This window comes from Thunnus albacares, chromosome 18, assembly GCF_914725855.1.
Source record: "Thunnus albacares chromosome 18, fThuAlb1.1, whole genome shotgun sequence".
Classification (NCBI taxonomy): Eukaryota; Metazoa; Chordata; class Actinopteri; order Scombriformes; family Scombridae; genus Thunnus; species Thunnus albacares.
In genome coordinates, this window is record NC_058123.1 from 3689634 (window position 1) to 3705026 (window position 15393).

The 15393-nt window shown below is 38.5% G+C and overlaps 1 protein-coding gene across 5 annotated transcripts in view; it reads right to left on the minus strand.

The window, feature by feature from the left end:
* Positions 1 to 9100: 9100 nt before the first annotated feature.
* The window catches only part of mctp1b (multiple C2 domains, transmembrane 1b), a 40275-nt gene continuing 33982 nt past the window's right edge, over positions 9101 to 15393 (minus strand). For all 5 annotated transcript variants that reach the window (XM_044332954.1, XM_044332957.1, XM_044332956.1 and 2 more), the window contains 9 exons: positions 14209 to 14310; positions 14045 to 14119; positions 13468 to 13587; positions 13257 to 13367; positions 12853 to 12906; positions 12645 to 12754; positions 12253 to 12362; positions 12067 to 12164; positions 9101 to 9812 (listed from right to left, as the gene is read on the minus strand). In XM_044332954.1, coding sequence (XP_044188889.1) covers positions 9741 to 9812; positions 12067 to 12164; positions 12253 to 12362; positions 12645 to 12754; positions 12853 to 12906; positions 13257 to 13367; positions 13468 to 13587; positions 14045 to 14119; positions 14209 to 14310 — 852 coding nt within the window. In that variant the 3' untranslated portion in view covers positions 9101 to 9740. The remainder of the gene's footprint in view (positions 9813 to 12066; positions 12165 to 12252; positions 12363 to 12644; positions 12755 to 12852; positions 12907 to 13256; positions 13368 to 13467; positions 13588 to 14044; positions 14120 to 14208; positions 14311 to 15393) is intronic.

Genomic DNA, 15393 nt, shown 5'->3' on the forward strand with positions numbered 1-15393 from the left:
GCCTATAGCACCAACTAATAATCTGACTAATACACACAGAGAGAGGCAGAGGATATGTCTCCACTTGTCCTCACAGTTAGTATCCATTATGAAAGGTGTGAGATTATGAAAAAGGTGATTATTTCATAGTTTTCAAAAAATTTCCTGATAAGAACTTGATGGGTAATTTTATTTGGGGTGTTTACAGATTTCATAATTAATGTATAATGAACTATAAGGTATCTTTTTTAAATTTTATTTTACAGGTTCTTTAATTTTATACTGATTTCCGTGAAATTTAAGTACGTAGTTTACAGGTATTTAACGGTTAACTTTAGGATATTTTACAGAGAAGGTGGTGCAATTTTGGTACAAATTATAAGAAAAAACTGAAAAAAAGTGTTAAATTGGTTGAGTTGGTAAGTACCTCCTGATTTTCTGCAGTTTGACACACAAAACTAAATACTGAAAACTTACAAACTAAACCAATGCAACTTTCTGTTTCATTTTGTCAGCATCATCTCTGTTAAAATGTCCTAAAAATTTACTGTAAAGCAAATTCTCACCAACTATAACTACTATTTCATCAACTGCATTTGTTTTTTTTTTTATTAATTCCTCCTTTACACTGTGTAAAATAGCACATTTTTAAAAGTCCAGCTTAATTAAAATAGACTACTTTAAACCTGTATTAACTGATTTTTGTCCACTAGTTTCCAGCAGAAACAAGTATTGACAGCCCAGTCTCTCAATTCATGAAATAGTCACGAAACTTAATCTATAGATTTGTGTACATAGACACAAATTTTTCCATTTTTTCCATCTACTCGGCATGACTTTCAAAGAGCCTGACAAGCGGTGCAGTTCAGATGACATCTATACCCAGATAGCAAAACTGCTGTGGCCCAGATCCGGCCCACACCCGACACTTTTGGCACTTTCATCCGGCCCACATACCGCGCAGAATGATGGCATTTGGACTCCTGTTTCCCAGATCTGGACCACAAGCAAGACGTCTGTCAACCAAGGCCCACATCCAGAATACACATCCCTGAGAGCACTACATCTTTACCAAAAAAGGCCCGCATTTGATTTGGGATATTTGGGCTATATTTGCTATTCTACATGTGGTGACGTTTCAGGCTCATATCCATTTTGTCCGGGCCAGAAAAAGGCCAGTAGTGCCACATCATTGCCTGAAGTGGCCCACTTCTGTATGCGATCTAGGTGAAAGGTGACAAATTTTCATATTCGGAGGTGATGGGTTGGATCGATCGATAGATCCTAACTTGCAAAAAATGGACTTTGCTGCAGGAGACCACTGTTTGTTTGGTGCCATGTCATTGGTCCAATGGCCCGTTGTTCCGAAGGCTAAGGAACCAGTGCAATAATTTACCGACTACTCAGACAGAACGAGATTCCGTGCCAGAAGTCCACAGGCAGTTGGTCCGGACTGGTTTTCCATGCCAATGGTAGTTGATTCTATTGGTATGGAATGGGTTGGTGGAATTTATCGCCGGACCTCTTGTAGACCACTAACTGGACAATTTTTTTAATCGTCATGTCGGGCATTTTAGTGACGTTAAACAGGAAGTTTTACTGTTTTAAACCAAACCATGATCTTATCCTAAAGCTAACCAAGTGGTTTTTGTGCCTAAACCGAACTATTTTAACCCAAACAACGGGAAAGATTGGCGTATCACCTGCAAGCATAAACGTTCCTCCATTTTGAAACAATTTGAATTTGATCACATGATCTTGCGCAATCAATACCAGGGTGCATACGTAATAATTCTGTACCAACAATAAATGGACTATTAACACGGAGGAATCCGTACCAGTAGCCACTTCCTATTCTGAAACGCCAGTAGTTCAAAAAAATCCAGAAAACATAAATTATGTTTTAGAAGGAGTAGATGTTTACTGGTAAGCTCAGCCTCGTTAAATTTATCAATATGTTAACAGGGTCCGTCTGACAGTAGCAAAAAAAAAAAAGTTATTTCACGACATCACAAAAATAATTAAAATACTTTGTCCAATCAATCGTTAGTACATGGGACTGTAGGTCAAACTACATAATAAAAACTGTCATGTTTGTGTAGCTGCCCCATCATCAGTCATTTAAAATATAAATTAACTTATCAAACAGACTTTTCACAATTCACTCAGTTCTTCTGATAAATTTGCCGTCATGTTTCTCAAAGCAGAACTCTGATTTAATGAAACCACGTTATGAAAATTACGTGGACTGGCGGTGTTTCGGAATGTCAAACAGTAACATTACACATCTTACGTTTATTTTAATTTATTTAACTTAGTTTGCAGTTCTTTAGGAGTCATACAAAGTCATACAAAGTCATAGGCTAAGATTTAGGAGGAGTATCTGTTTAATTCAATTTAACAGAACTGTCGAGCAATATGTTAACGGCGTCTGGCTTTTGGTCTAATGGGATATTTTAGAAACTACTGGGGGGGGGCAGTCCCTGTTTGCTTTCCGTTTCCAACCACACATCAGGACAGTTTTCTGAAAACCGTAACTATGATTGTCAAGGTGTTTACTGTTGCCATGACAATGAGGGGGTTGCCTAACTTAAAGGAAGTAGCTACGTTAACCCACGTCATGTTTCAAGCGATCATTTTAACCCAAACTGTGATCCTTCCCTAAACCTAATCAGACTTCAACAGCACTGTAACACCGTAAAACATAATTATTTTTTAACAGTGACTTGTGCAGACATGAAAGATACTTCCAACTGAAATACACAAGTTTAAAGGTCATGCTGAATGTCATGAAAAAAATTGAAAATTTGTGTCCATCTACACAAATCTATAGATTAAATTTTGTGACTATTTCATGAACTGCTGTGATACAGGGTTGGTAGTGAACACAACTCTGACATATCATCACCTTTTAAGCTGATATGTTGAACTTGTTAGCAAACAGTTGCTTATTTCCACATCCGGCAGTTACGGAGCAACATTATCATTCATGTGGAGTCGTGTTTCTGTTCACCTGGTGAATGTGAGTCCAATATTCACTCTCTTTTAGCTTCTGTTTTTACTCTCCACCAACTCCTGAGGGAAATATCTGGCTCTTTAGCTGCTAAATGCTCCACTATGTTCACTACAGGTGGTCTTTATTTACTTGCGTGACATTTTTGTACCTAACCCAGATCAAAGCTTCATAGGAACCGATGTGTTTTAAACAGAACTGTCGGTCGAAAAGCTGATGAACAGAATCACAAGTGTAGACGTTTCCCCACAGCAGACGTTTTGACTTGTCATAGCAGGAAAAGCATTTCTGTGTCCCCAGAAGTACAGCCTGCGAGGCAGCGTGCCCAGTGGGAGGGCTTTGAAACCTGCACACGTGAATGTAATTAAACCATGATTCATGTTATTAATTACACCTGTGCTTTTCTTAGTAAAAGGTTCTAGAGTTCCCAGTATGGTTGTCAGTGACCAGCTTCAAGTCAGGGCATGAAAGCTAAAATGAAGCAAGCATTGCTTTCACTATTACTTTCACTATTGATTCATCTGCTGATTATTTTCTCAATTAATCAATCATTCTGTCTATGAAATGTCAGAAAGTAGTTATAATTTCGCAGAGCTCATGGTGTTTATTTGACAAACAGTCTAAAGATATTCAATTTACTATCATGTGTGACACAGAAAAGCTTCAAATCATCACATTTGAAAAAATGCAACCAGGACATTTTTAGCATTTTTGCTTAAAAGAATGACTAAAAAGATTATTCAATTATCAAAATAGTTCATGATTGATTTTCTGTCGATCAACTATCAATTAATGGAGTAATTTGTTGCAGCTCTAGAGTAAAGTGAACACAAGTCAGGACAGCCACGTTCACTCAGAGCTATGTTGTAAAGCTTTAATAAGATTGTGTTTCATATATGTTAAAGGACGCAAAAGCTTAAGACAGTTAACGGTGTGTTAATAATACTACTACTACTAATAATAATAATAATAGTTTATTTATGAAACACTTATTGAATTTGCAATATTTATTGATCAAAGCTAATCCCTGGACATCCAGTGACCCTCAAAACTGTACTTAAGTGCATGAATTTGAGTAAATATACTTTCCACCATTGGTGATATACATACAGTACTGTGCTGTTGTATGGATGCTTTCAATAATAAAATAATGTCATAAATATTTTTTATTTCACAGTTAATTTTATACAAAGTATAAGGTGTAAGGTAAACAGCAGGAATCTAAAGTAAATCAGTATTTGCTGTGAGCAGCTTTGCCATTAAACCAGCAGCAGTTCTCAGTGTTTGTCAGGTACTTGGCAGGTCGATGGCTCCTGCATCTTGGAGAAGTTGCCACAGTTCTTCTGTGGATTTCGGCGTCTCAGCTGCTTCTGTCTCTTCATGTTAATCCCAGACTGACTCCATGATGTTGAGATGAGGGCTCTGTTGGGGTCAAACCATCTGTTGTAGGACTCCTTGTTCTTCTTGTTGCTGAAGATACAGACGGGTGACAAATTAAAGGAAAAACCAATATAAAGTGTCTCAGTATGGTGTTGGGTCACCATGTACCACCTTGGTATTGATCCTACAGTCTCTGGACTCTTCTGGAGGGATGAACATCCTCCAAAAGATATTCCCTCATTTGGTGTTTTGATGATGGTAGTGGAGAGCGCTGTCGGTCAGTCAGTCCAAAATCTCCCATAGGTGTTCAGTTGGGTTGAGATCTGGTGACTGTGAAGGTCATAACATATGATTCACATCATTTAATACTCATCAAACAAGAGACCACCCCCATCAGGATAGAAATGTTTCATCATAGGATTTAAGGTGATCACTCAGAACAATTTTGTATTGATTAGCAGTGACTCTTGACCCAAACCATGCCAGCAAAATGCCCCCCACAGCATAACAGAGCCACCAGATCCCCTCACTGTAGGGGTCAAGCATTCAGACCCGGACCAGTTTTTCCTTTAAGTTGTCACCTGTCTGTAGTTCTTTATGACTCTGGCTGTATGTTTGAGGTCGTTGTCATGGTGCAGAACACATTTGGAACCAATCAGACGTCTCCCTGATGGTATCGCTATATGGATAAGAATCTAAACATCTTTAAGTGCCTAAAAATGTTCACCAGAGAAACATAGCCAAACTCCTGTCTGTGGTATCAAGAAATGAAATGGAGATGTTAATACATGCCTTTATTTCATCACGATTGGACTATTGTAACTCTCTTTTTACCTTAATCTTAATAATTCTTCCATACACCGCTTACAAAGTGTCCAAAATGGACACGATCCAACAGATGGTCACATATTACACTATTTTGGTGCTTATAGAGCCTTACATGGCCAAGCGCCACAGTACATTACGGACCTTCTCCACCCCTACACCACCAGCTGAGCTCTTAGGTCCTCCACTCAGGGCTTTCTAAGTGTACCTCGTGCACATTTTAAGACCCGGGGTGATCATGCTTTCCAGTCAGCAGCCCCTAAGCTTTGGAACAGTCGTCCAACTAGCTTAAGGGCCTTGGAAACTGTTGACTCTTTTAAAAAGCAGCTAAATACCCATGTGTTCAGACAGGCATTTGGATAGTTTGTGCAATTCTATCTCTTAATTTGTCTATTTTGTCTGCTCTCTCCTTGTATATTTCTATCTGGTGTCTTTGTTTTATTTATTTTGATGCATTTGATTTTATCTCTTCGACTGTGAAGCACTTTGTCACTGGTGTTTGTGAAAGGTGTATAAACTTTATACTGCAGCACATAATCTATTTATACTGCAACAGTTGTATTAATTAACTTAAGGTCTAGAAAACCACCTCTAGTTGCTCTTCATGACACATAGGCTGTTCACACTATGAGCGACAAAGCTACAGATCGGCCACGTGTGGTCAGCTACATTGTCGCCGAGTTGCCTTTGAAGTGTTGCTCGTTGACGTGGTTATGTCGTCATGGGCTTGTTTACCATATTAAATTACAATTATATTTAATTGCAAGTAAATAAGATTTAGTATTATTAAATGACATAATACCAGAAATAGCTATTTGTGTTTAAAAATGTACGTTACCCGATACACTAGCTGCCAAGCTCCATTTTTTTTGTTAGTGTCGCTGTAAACGAAATGTTTAGAGTTAAATAGCAAAGGGAAACGGCTAACTGCAAGAATCAGCTTTTCTTCCATTTTTTTTTAGATGGAACAGAACAGGAATTGTGGGGAGAGAGAAGGGGAGTGGAACAAAAACATGATTGGATGATGCTTCACTGCGTCATTGGAGCGCTGAAAAAAGTTGAGGTCAGCTCAACTTTGATTTGTAACAAGTGTCGGGCGTCAGTTTGTAGCTTCATGTCACGGTTTCCACTGAAGATGACTTGTAGCCTGTTGCTTTGTCGCCAGTAGTCTGAACACACAGACAGACTCCACTGTGCTGCTGCAGCTCTGGGAATCATCAAAACCTTTGAGTCCATCTGCTGGCCAAAACTGTGCTGCACAATGTGCAAAAAAAAGTTTTTTTCAATTCAACAAATAAAAGCCAAATAAAAGTTTTTACAAGGAAAATGTTGTACAATATTCATGTAGTGGAGAGAATTATTTAGAGCTTGAAAACTCAGAGGGAAACATTTGTTTATATTTCATCCTTCAGACCAGACTTAGTTCAAATATTTATTATAATCATGTCTCAGGGTCATTTTTATCCTCCTTTTCTGTCTGTCTGTAAGTTAGTTTATGCAGGTTAGTTAGTTTATTTATCTATGTATAGTAAGGTCGGGCCCCTCCAAAGGGTCAGCAGATAAATCTGAGGGGTGGTGAGATGATTAATGGGAGAGGAAAGAAGAAAAAACAAAGTTCTGATACACAAATCTGTTTTCAGTTTTTGGACTTTTTCTCTAATCTTTGATTTTTGCTGAAATATTGGATCATTTGAACATTTATTGAAATGAAAGCATGTGAGAAGTTTAGAGGGAAAAATCACTATTTGGTGGAGCTGTTAACAACTCATAGACATGTGAAATGTGACCCCGACTACACACTGCTTTTTGTAAGACGACAAAAGCCAAAAAGGTTGGAAACCACTGGTTTCATCTTTAACAATGTGTTGTATTTTAAAAGCTTGTTATATTATCCATTGTGTCAAATCTGCATCTGAAAAGTAACTAAAGCTGTCAAATAAATGTAGTGGAGTGGAAGTATAAAGTAGCATCACATGGAAATAGTCAAGTAAAGTACAAATACCTCAAAATTGTACTTAGTTACTTTCCACCATTGAGTATTATTATATTTTTTATACATGAAGTAAATAAAGCAACAAGGAACTGTGTAGAAATAGATTTTTTTTATAAGTTTTCTCACATAAATGCTACTCAGTCTGTCCTGCTTTTGAATTCATCACAATTGCAGGCAAATACCCATGGTGCAACAGGGAACCTGAATGTGCAAAAAATGACAGAAGTGATGATTTAATTGAGAGAGTAAACTTTACACAAAATCTACAAGAGAGTTTTTCTCTTCAGTTTCCTCCGTGAGAAGCTAAAAGTTGAAGAGATGAGAGAGGATCTGGACGTGACTCACAAGCAACAGACGTAACAAAACATTCAGTATCTGTAAATGCACTTGCATATAATTTATGTTCAGTCGTGCAAAAACACCTCGACACATATAAATGATATCACACAGAGACATGCAGGAAATTCCATCCAAAACCATCCACGTGTGGACGACTCCGGAGATTATAAAACTGATAAGACATTACAGAACAGTGACATCAGTGCAACTCTGACTGTACACGTCACATGAACACTGCAGGATCCTTATTCCATCATTGTCCGTCCAAATACATAAAAATTACAGGTTACAAGTCGTTAAACCTGCTATGACTGATTTTTTTGGCCACTTGGGGGACATATCATCACTTTTTAAGTCGATATGTTAAACTTGTTAGCAAACAGTCGCTTATTTCCACATCCAGCAGTTACGGAGCAACATTATCATTCATGTGGAGTCGTGTTTCTGTCCACCTGGTGAATGTAAGTCCAATATTCACTCTCTTTTAGCTTCTGTTTTTACAAATATCTGGCTCTTTAGCTGCTAAATGCTCCACTATTTTGCTGATTTTTATTCGCATTTTCATTTTGTGCATAGAAAATCGTGAATGGAAATTCAGAAAAAATTTGAAAAAATCTTGAAATATTGCAAAAAAGTTGTTTTTTTTTTCATGTTTTGCTGACGTGTAAAAGTTGGCATATTAATAAAAACAAAATGCGACAAAGTGCAATGTAAACAGACTTAGTGAATAAATGATGACAGACATGAATAATGTGACTTAAACATCAGGGAAGAGCTGAAAACATCAGATCGAAGAGGAGACTGAAACCTTCCTCAAATGAATACATGAAACAAACTGAAATGTTTTCCATCGTTTGAGCTTTGACTGATGCTCATTTAACTGTGTCCTCTTCTTCTGCAACTGTTTAATGACATAGCGCCACCAGCTGTTCATTTCCTCTAACTCCTAATATTTGCATAACAGCAGTGGATGGAAATGTGCATCATAATTCATATATTCTTTTGCTGATTTTCTGGAAATTCAGATAAAAGTTGTGCTACATTTGGATGATAAACTGGCTTATGAGAGCTGCTGAGAGTGAACTAAAACAGTAAAGTTGCAGCCAGACAGATAAACAACGAGCTGAAACTCGTTATAAAGCTCCGTAAAGCCGAGAGGAGCTGCAGAGTCACTGATGATTCTCTGTAGGTTCATCACTACGAGCCACGATAAACACATCACATACTGACAGCTCAGACATTATTACCATGACAATATCCATTATAGACACTTTAAGTGTCAGTAATGGATAAGTGTGCCTTTTAACTGGTAAATATCTTTGTCTCAATCTCTACACCATCAGGTTTGTAATGCAGGCTTTCTATTATGTAACATCGCGGTGACATCATCAGGGTTATTTCCTTAGACTTCACAAACCTCCGTCAGAGCTACAGAAGACGTTAAAAAAAATCTGCTTTACAGACTGAATATGACTCATCATGGTGAGCAAACTGAATTTGACATATAAAATTGGTGAACTTCCCCTGTAACTGCCAAATAATTTGATTGATTTGAATCGCCATGGCAACACTTCCAGTTTGTATTTCCACAATGAAATCCAGATGATGTTATTTTCCATTTAACACAGTTCATAAAGTCAACATGCAAAGTCGTAGTGTGGATTTGATCTAATCTGACGTGTGTTTCACGTGTTTACCGGGCGTGTGCGTGTGTGTGTGTGTGTGTACGGTCATACGTGGAACAACAGTGACGGTAATAACATGCATCTCTATCTTTATAAAATAACATCAGACTCTAACAACACATTAAAAAATAGCACAATAATGTTTAAAGAAATTAAAAAAAAAAAAAAAAACATAAATCAGAGATGCAAATATCCCATGCAACAGCAGCACACCTTCATACACGCATGCTCATTGTAACATACACGTGTACATTCATGACAAACATTATTACCACATATATATCACTTTAGCTTCATCCTGTGAAGTGTTGTTACAAGAAATAAAAGAGATTTTAAAAAACATCACCAGAAGAAGTGTTTCTTTACAAGATTTAGAAAATAAATCTTTCCACAGTAACAAAAACTCAAAACTCAAAACATTCACATCTTCTCATAATAATCCAAATATACAAGAAATATATAAATAACTTAGTTTACATTGTTGTACAGTTCAGAGAGGAGCGATTTGTTAATGTTGAGCGTGCTGCTAGCTCAGGTTCGTCCTCCTCCGTTTGCTGGGGCTTTGTCCCGGATCGACCTTCAACTCCCGATACTGCATCTGTCGGGTACAAACACACGGAGATAGCAATATGACGACAGATTCAGAGTCTCTATGAGCACTTGAGGCTTACGTGTATATTCGAGGGGGAGACCTAAACGCACGACTCAAACAGTAGCTCCAAAAAACAAGTCTTTAATAGCGGGTTCGGTACACGGGCAGGTAGTCAGAGAAGGCAACAGGACCAAAAAGGGTTCAGCAGAGGCAGAGTCAAAAAAAAAAGGCAGATCCGGGGTCAAAAACACGAGAGACTATAACAAAGAGGATAACGCTGGAACGCTTGCGACTAAAGGCTAAGACGAACTGGCACAGGAAGCAGGGGTCACATAGACTAAATACACAAGGGGGAGTAAGAGTAATGAGACGCAGGTGGAGGACATTAGGGGACGATGACGAGGACAGGAGCGGGAAACACACAAGGGCAGGAAGTGGATCTAAAAAGGCAGAATGATTCATGACACATAAACTCGTCTTTCCGATTCAAAAAACAAAGACTGACGTGTGTTTTACATTGTTATGACTTCAGACAGGTGACCCAGTTTCTTTCAGGGAAAAGTTTCTTTGCTCAGACAGACAAACTGTTTGCTGAAGAACACTAATATTGTAATCTGAAGACCCTCTGGCTGTGTACCTGACATACAAAAACACACATGCAACAGCAGAGTTGGCAGCTTGAAAGCTTACAGCAGCTTTGCTCTCAGATCTCACAGTAATTTTGACCAATCATGTCTAGTTTAAAGATCTCTATCAAGCTCCTCAGAGTAGGAGATCTCTCCTTTTGGTCAGGACTAGAAGTAAAAGCTTTTTTTACCAACTTTCCAAACTCACTCCTATCTGTGCTCATATTTAGGAGCTGCAGAGGAGTCCTGACATGTTCGGACTTGTCAGGAGACGGCGTTCAGGCAGAGATATTCAAAGAAGGAGGAGAACACCTGCTGTCCCTGCAGAAACACGTCCTGGCAATGTTACACTTCACTGTAACGAGGGAACATGCAGTTTTGCAACAGTAATTAATCAAACGTTGATTGTGGTTAGGCAGAGAATGTGTGACGTCCTCAGTGGGAGCAGATTATATGAACACAATCTGTCTGGAACTTCATTACAACAGGTTAAATATTTCTCTGAGGTCTTATATCTTATTATTTTTTTTTATTTAGGCTGTTTCAAATAATAGCAGAGTCTATAATCTTTGAGGGGTATGTTCACACGGTGCATTTCCCAACGCTGTATGACATCACAGAAATAACTGCTCATGTTGGGAACAGAAGTTAACAGGAAGTGCAGTTAAAGGTGGTGACCGCAGTACACGTAATACGACATGTGTACAACATGTGTTGCAAGATGCAGCGATATGACAGGAGTTATGAAACGATGTGGTTGATTTCACAACTGACACAAATGACCTTCTATTTTAATTTACTTGATAGGCCACATTTATTTTTTTAACCCATGTGAGTGGTTAACCCATATTTACAGTCTATGAAGGCATGATTGAATGTTTACACATCACCTTAAAAAGTAAAACCTATACTGTATAAATGGAGCTATTTTCCTAAAAAAATAAAAGTCTGTAAAGTTCCTCTCGCTTCGCTAGCTTGTTGTGCTACATATCACAAAGTTATTTACAATGAACAATGTAGTAGAAAGTCCAGAGGTTGTGATCTGTAGCACAACAAGCTAGTGAAGCTGTAAACATAATCGTGTTCCTGCACATGCTCAGTAGCGTCTGCCTTACACAGAACTACTCTCTAGAGACTGAAAACGTGATGCTGTTATTAGTCTTTGGAGCCGTTTCTAAACAAACTAACATGACTAAACTCTTCATGGTGAAGGAACAAGTCACCCAGTGCAGCGATGTGACTCACTGACGTGTTTTTAATAGTTTCTGGACAATAACGGAGAAATAAGATAACATAACTTGTTAGTTGATCAGTTCATGAGATTTGTTGACAATAAGAAAAATATGGAAAATCACCAGACTGATACTTCAATAAACTTAATGGATCATTTGGGCATAAATGTCAGAAATAAGTGAAGAATGCTGTCACAGTTTTTCTGGGCCAAAGGTGACATTTTTAGATGTGTTTTTTTTGTCCGACCAACAGTCCAAAACCAAAATATGTTCAGTTTACAATCATGTAAGAAAAATAAAAAGCAGCAAATCTATAAATTCAGGAAGCTGCAACCAGGAGATTTTCTGCAGTTTTGCTTGAAAGACAATTAAAATTAATTTTGTCAATAATAAGTTACCCACCACTTGAACATCAGAGGGCACTCTGGAGAGAAAGTCAAGAAGCTCATTGTTGTCGATCATGTACGGATCACGAAGCTTCTTCGTGAACTTGTTCACACCTACAGAGAAGAGAGTTTAGAGTATATATATACGTGCATATTCTGTGTGTCGGTGTGATCAGCTGTCGGCGTGTAAATCAGGACTCACCCCATGCGAGCACGAGGTATCGAAGAGGAATGAGGTAGAGAAGAACTGTGGCCAGACATAAGGCAGTGATCGCCAACCAGCTTAGAAAAGGCACTGTCCAGTTAACGGTGCTGCAGGGGAGGGAGAGCATATAAACATATAAAAACTGCTGCTTCACATAAAAGAAGAAGGTTTCTCATATCTTTATATCTTATCAGCTGTGGTCAATCAATATTCATCTTGTGAGTTAGCCAGATTACAAAATAAAAGCTGTACACTCAGCAAAAAATGGTTTGTCTGTATGGTTTTGATATTTAAAACTATGAGAAAGATCCATCTGTTAGCTGCGTGTGACAAAAACACTGTGAGGTGTAACGTGTCCCCCGTCTCCCCGGTGGAAACTACGTCCTCACTTCTTTATCCTCTCTCCGTGCGATGCCACCTCGTCCAGCGCGTTCTGCACACTGATGAACACGTCCTGGATGGCGTACAGTTTATCCATGAAGCCCTTGTGCTCCGAGTCCTGACAAAAAACGAGGGAAAGGTCAGAGTTCAGCCATTTAGTTCACTATACTGTCTGACATTACAGACGGATGTGCAGCTGCTTTATGATGACAACACCTTGTCGTCTTTATCCTCCTCTTCATCTTCCCATTCAAACATGGCCTCCATGGACTGCAGCAGAAACAGAAGCAATAAACTGTTAACTGATTGAAATACAGATGTTAAAGGATGTTAAAACATCAGTCAGGAGCCCAAATGAACAGTGAAACATGTGTTTCTTGCTGTAATCATTCCTCCTGTTCATACTGACCATTAGAGGATCCCTTCAGCGTCCCAATGAGTCAAATCAAGTAGATATCTTTCACCGTTACAGTCTTTTTAGTGCTAAAGTTCCTCTTTTTGTTACTATACTTCCTCTTTCACTGTTCATACGGACACCTGACTGTTGCTTTAAGACACACTTGAAAATATTGTGAACCTGTCCTTTAATAAAGAAAAACCTGTTTTGATTGTTTTCTCACCATGTCTGTTGTGTCCCTGCTTGAGGAGAAGAAGTAGTTCCAGACCAGCAGCAGCAGTAAGGCCAGCGGCAGCATGTAGAGCTCGAAGTTCCAAACCACGACCACAAACAGCTGGGAGACAAAAACACGTGATCACCCTCGAGACAAAACATGACAATACCTGCGAGAGTGTGTGTGTGTGTGTGTGTGTGTGTGTGTGTGTGTTTCATACCACAAAGGAGATGATGCTCCTCTGTGCAGACTCCCATTCAAAGCAGCTGTTGATATACGTCCCGTAGCTAATCAAGACCATGATGCATCGCTTCACACGGTTAAAGTTCTGCTGCAGCAACTGAAAGACACAAAGTCAACATGTTTTTTTTAATCATTTTTAACTGATATTATATATTTTTGACTGTCATCAAATCACATGAACTGTAGTTTATTTAGAATTATTTAGACAGTTGTACAGCATGAACCTGCTAAATCATGTTACATTTCCTGATATAACAATTTTAAAAAATCTATTGATAAAAATGTATCTTTTTCACTACTATCATTTCTAATAAATAACAATATAATAATAGAATAAATACATTTTATTTATTATTATTATTATTATCATTTTTATGTGAAGATGTGGGCTGTGATGATAAAATTGTAATGGCAACTATTTATGATGTAATTCTCAGATAAGCTGCTGTATCATAATGAACTATAACAGTTATTTAGAGTCACTGTGGTTTAATTAATGGTCTCTTCTTGTTATGATGAACATGTTAGTAAATAATAAATACACGTCAACATACGTGTTTAGAGACTTTTGGTTCTTCTTCGATGTATTTCTGCTCTGCAGGGACGACCGTCTTCAAAGCAGCTTTGACCTGAAGAGAAAAAAACACTCTTAGAGCCGGTCATGTGACCGAGGCCGGGCGTCACGTACAGTACGGCAGCGGCTCAGACTGACACTCACTGTGTTGTAGATGACGTCGACCTCCAGGTAGATGAGTCCTTTACTCGGACCTGTCAGCTCTTTATTCTTCAACACGTATCCTTTCTGCTCTCCGTTACGGATCTGACGGATAAAGATAGTCAGCGTTACAGTTTATACTGACGTCAAACACACTTACTAAGACTTTTGAGGGGCTTTTTTAGTGCTACCTGGAAATGCAGGTCGGACCAATTTAAACAAGCAACATAAAAAAAACTATAGAGATACTAATACAAGAGACATGTTTACTGTCTGTTCCAAAGCTTCGTCTGTCACTGCATGTGTGTGGATATTGATGCAATCCATTGTATTTGTAGAAAAACAACCTCCAACACGGGAAAATGCAATGGAACAGTCATTCAAGTCGGAAACTTGAGCGAGATCCATTTAGCTCCGACAGAAACACATCTGATGTCACAGCAACATGGCGGCGACACAGTGAACAGTAAGCAGGACGACCTTTTCATCAACTTTAACTTCATGTAGTGTTTGTGTTGTGAAATGTGTTGTAACAACTTCGTAGTTGCCATTTCCATTCAGTTGATTTGTGCTTGATAGAAGTCTTAGTGTCTGCTCCTCCCGTCTCTTTTTAAGTGTGTTAATCTGTTAAATCAGCTGCTGTCGTGTTGTGTTGGAATGAAAACCTGCATGTACATCCAAACATCAGTTTGCTGCAGGCGTCCATGTTTTCCTGAGCAGACGCACCGGGATGCATTTAGATTGGAAGTCGGGAAAACCGACTCTGAACTATCGACTTCATACTTGCAGTGGATTGCAGCATTTGTATGTGAGATGTATGTAGATACTGTTTAGAGGCAGCCATACGATACATTTATTTATTATTTAGAGAGCGATTACCAGTCACCAGTCGGAGGTTCTCAGGATGTTTGAAGTGATGTGAGCAGCAGAGTTATACGGATTTTGGATAATGAACCATAAAGAGTGTTATATTTTCTAACTACTCTCCAGAGACTGAAAGTGTGATTTCTGTTATTAGTCTTTGGAGTCGTTTCAAACTAATGTGACTAAACTCTTCATGATGAAGGAACATGTCAGCCAGTGCAGCAAACATGATGATTGCTATATAGAAAATCGCAGCTTTATCCTTTAGAGAAAGTATTTTCTGTGTTGTGATTTTATTTTCTGTCCCTTCCTTCTCCTCTTATA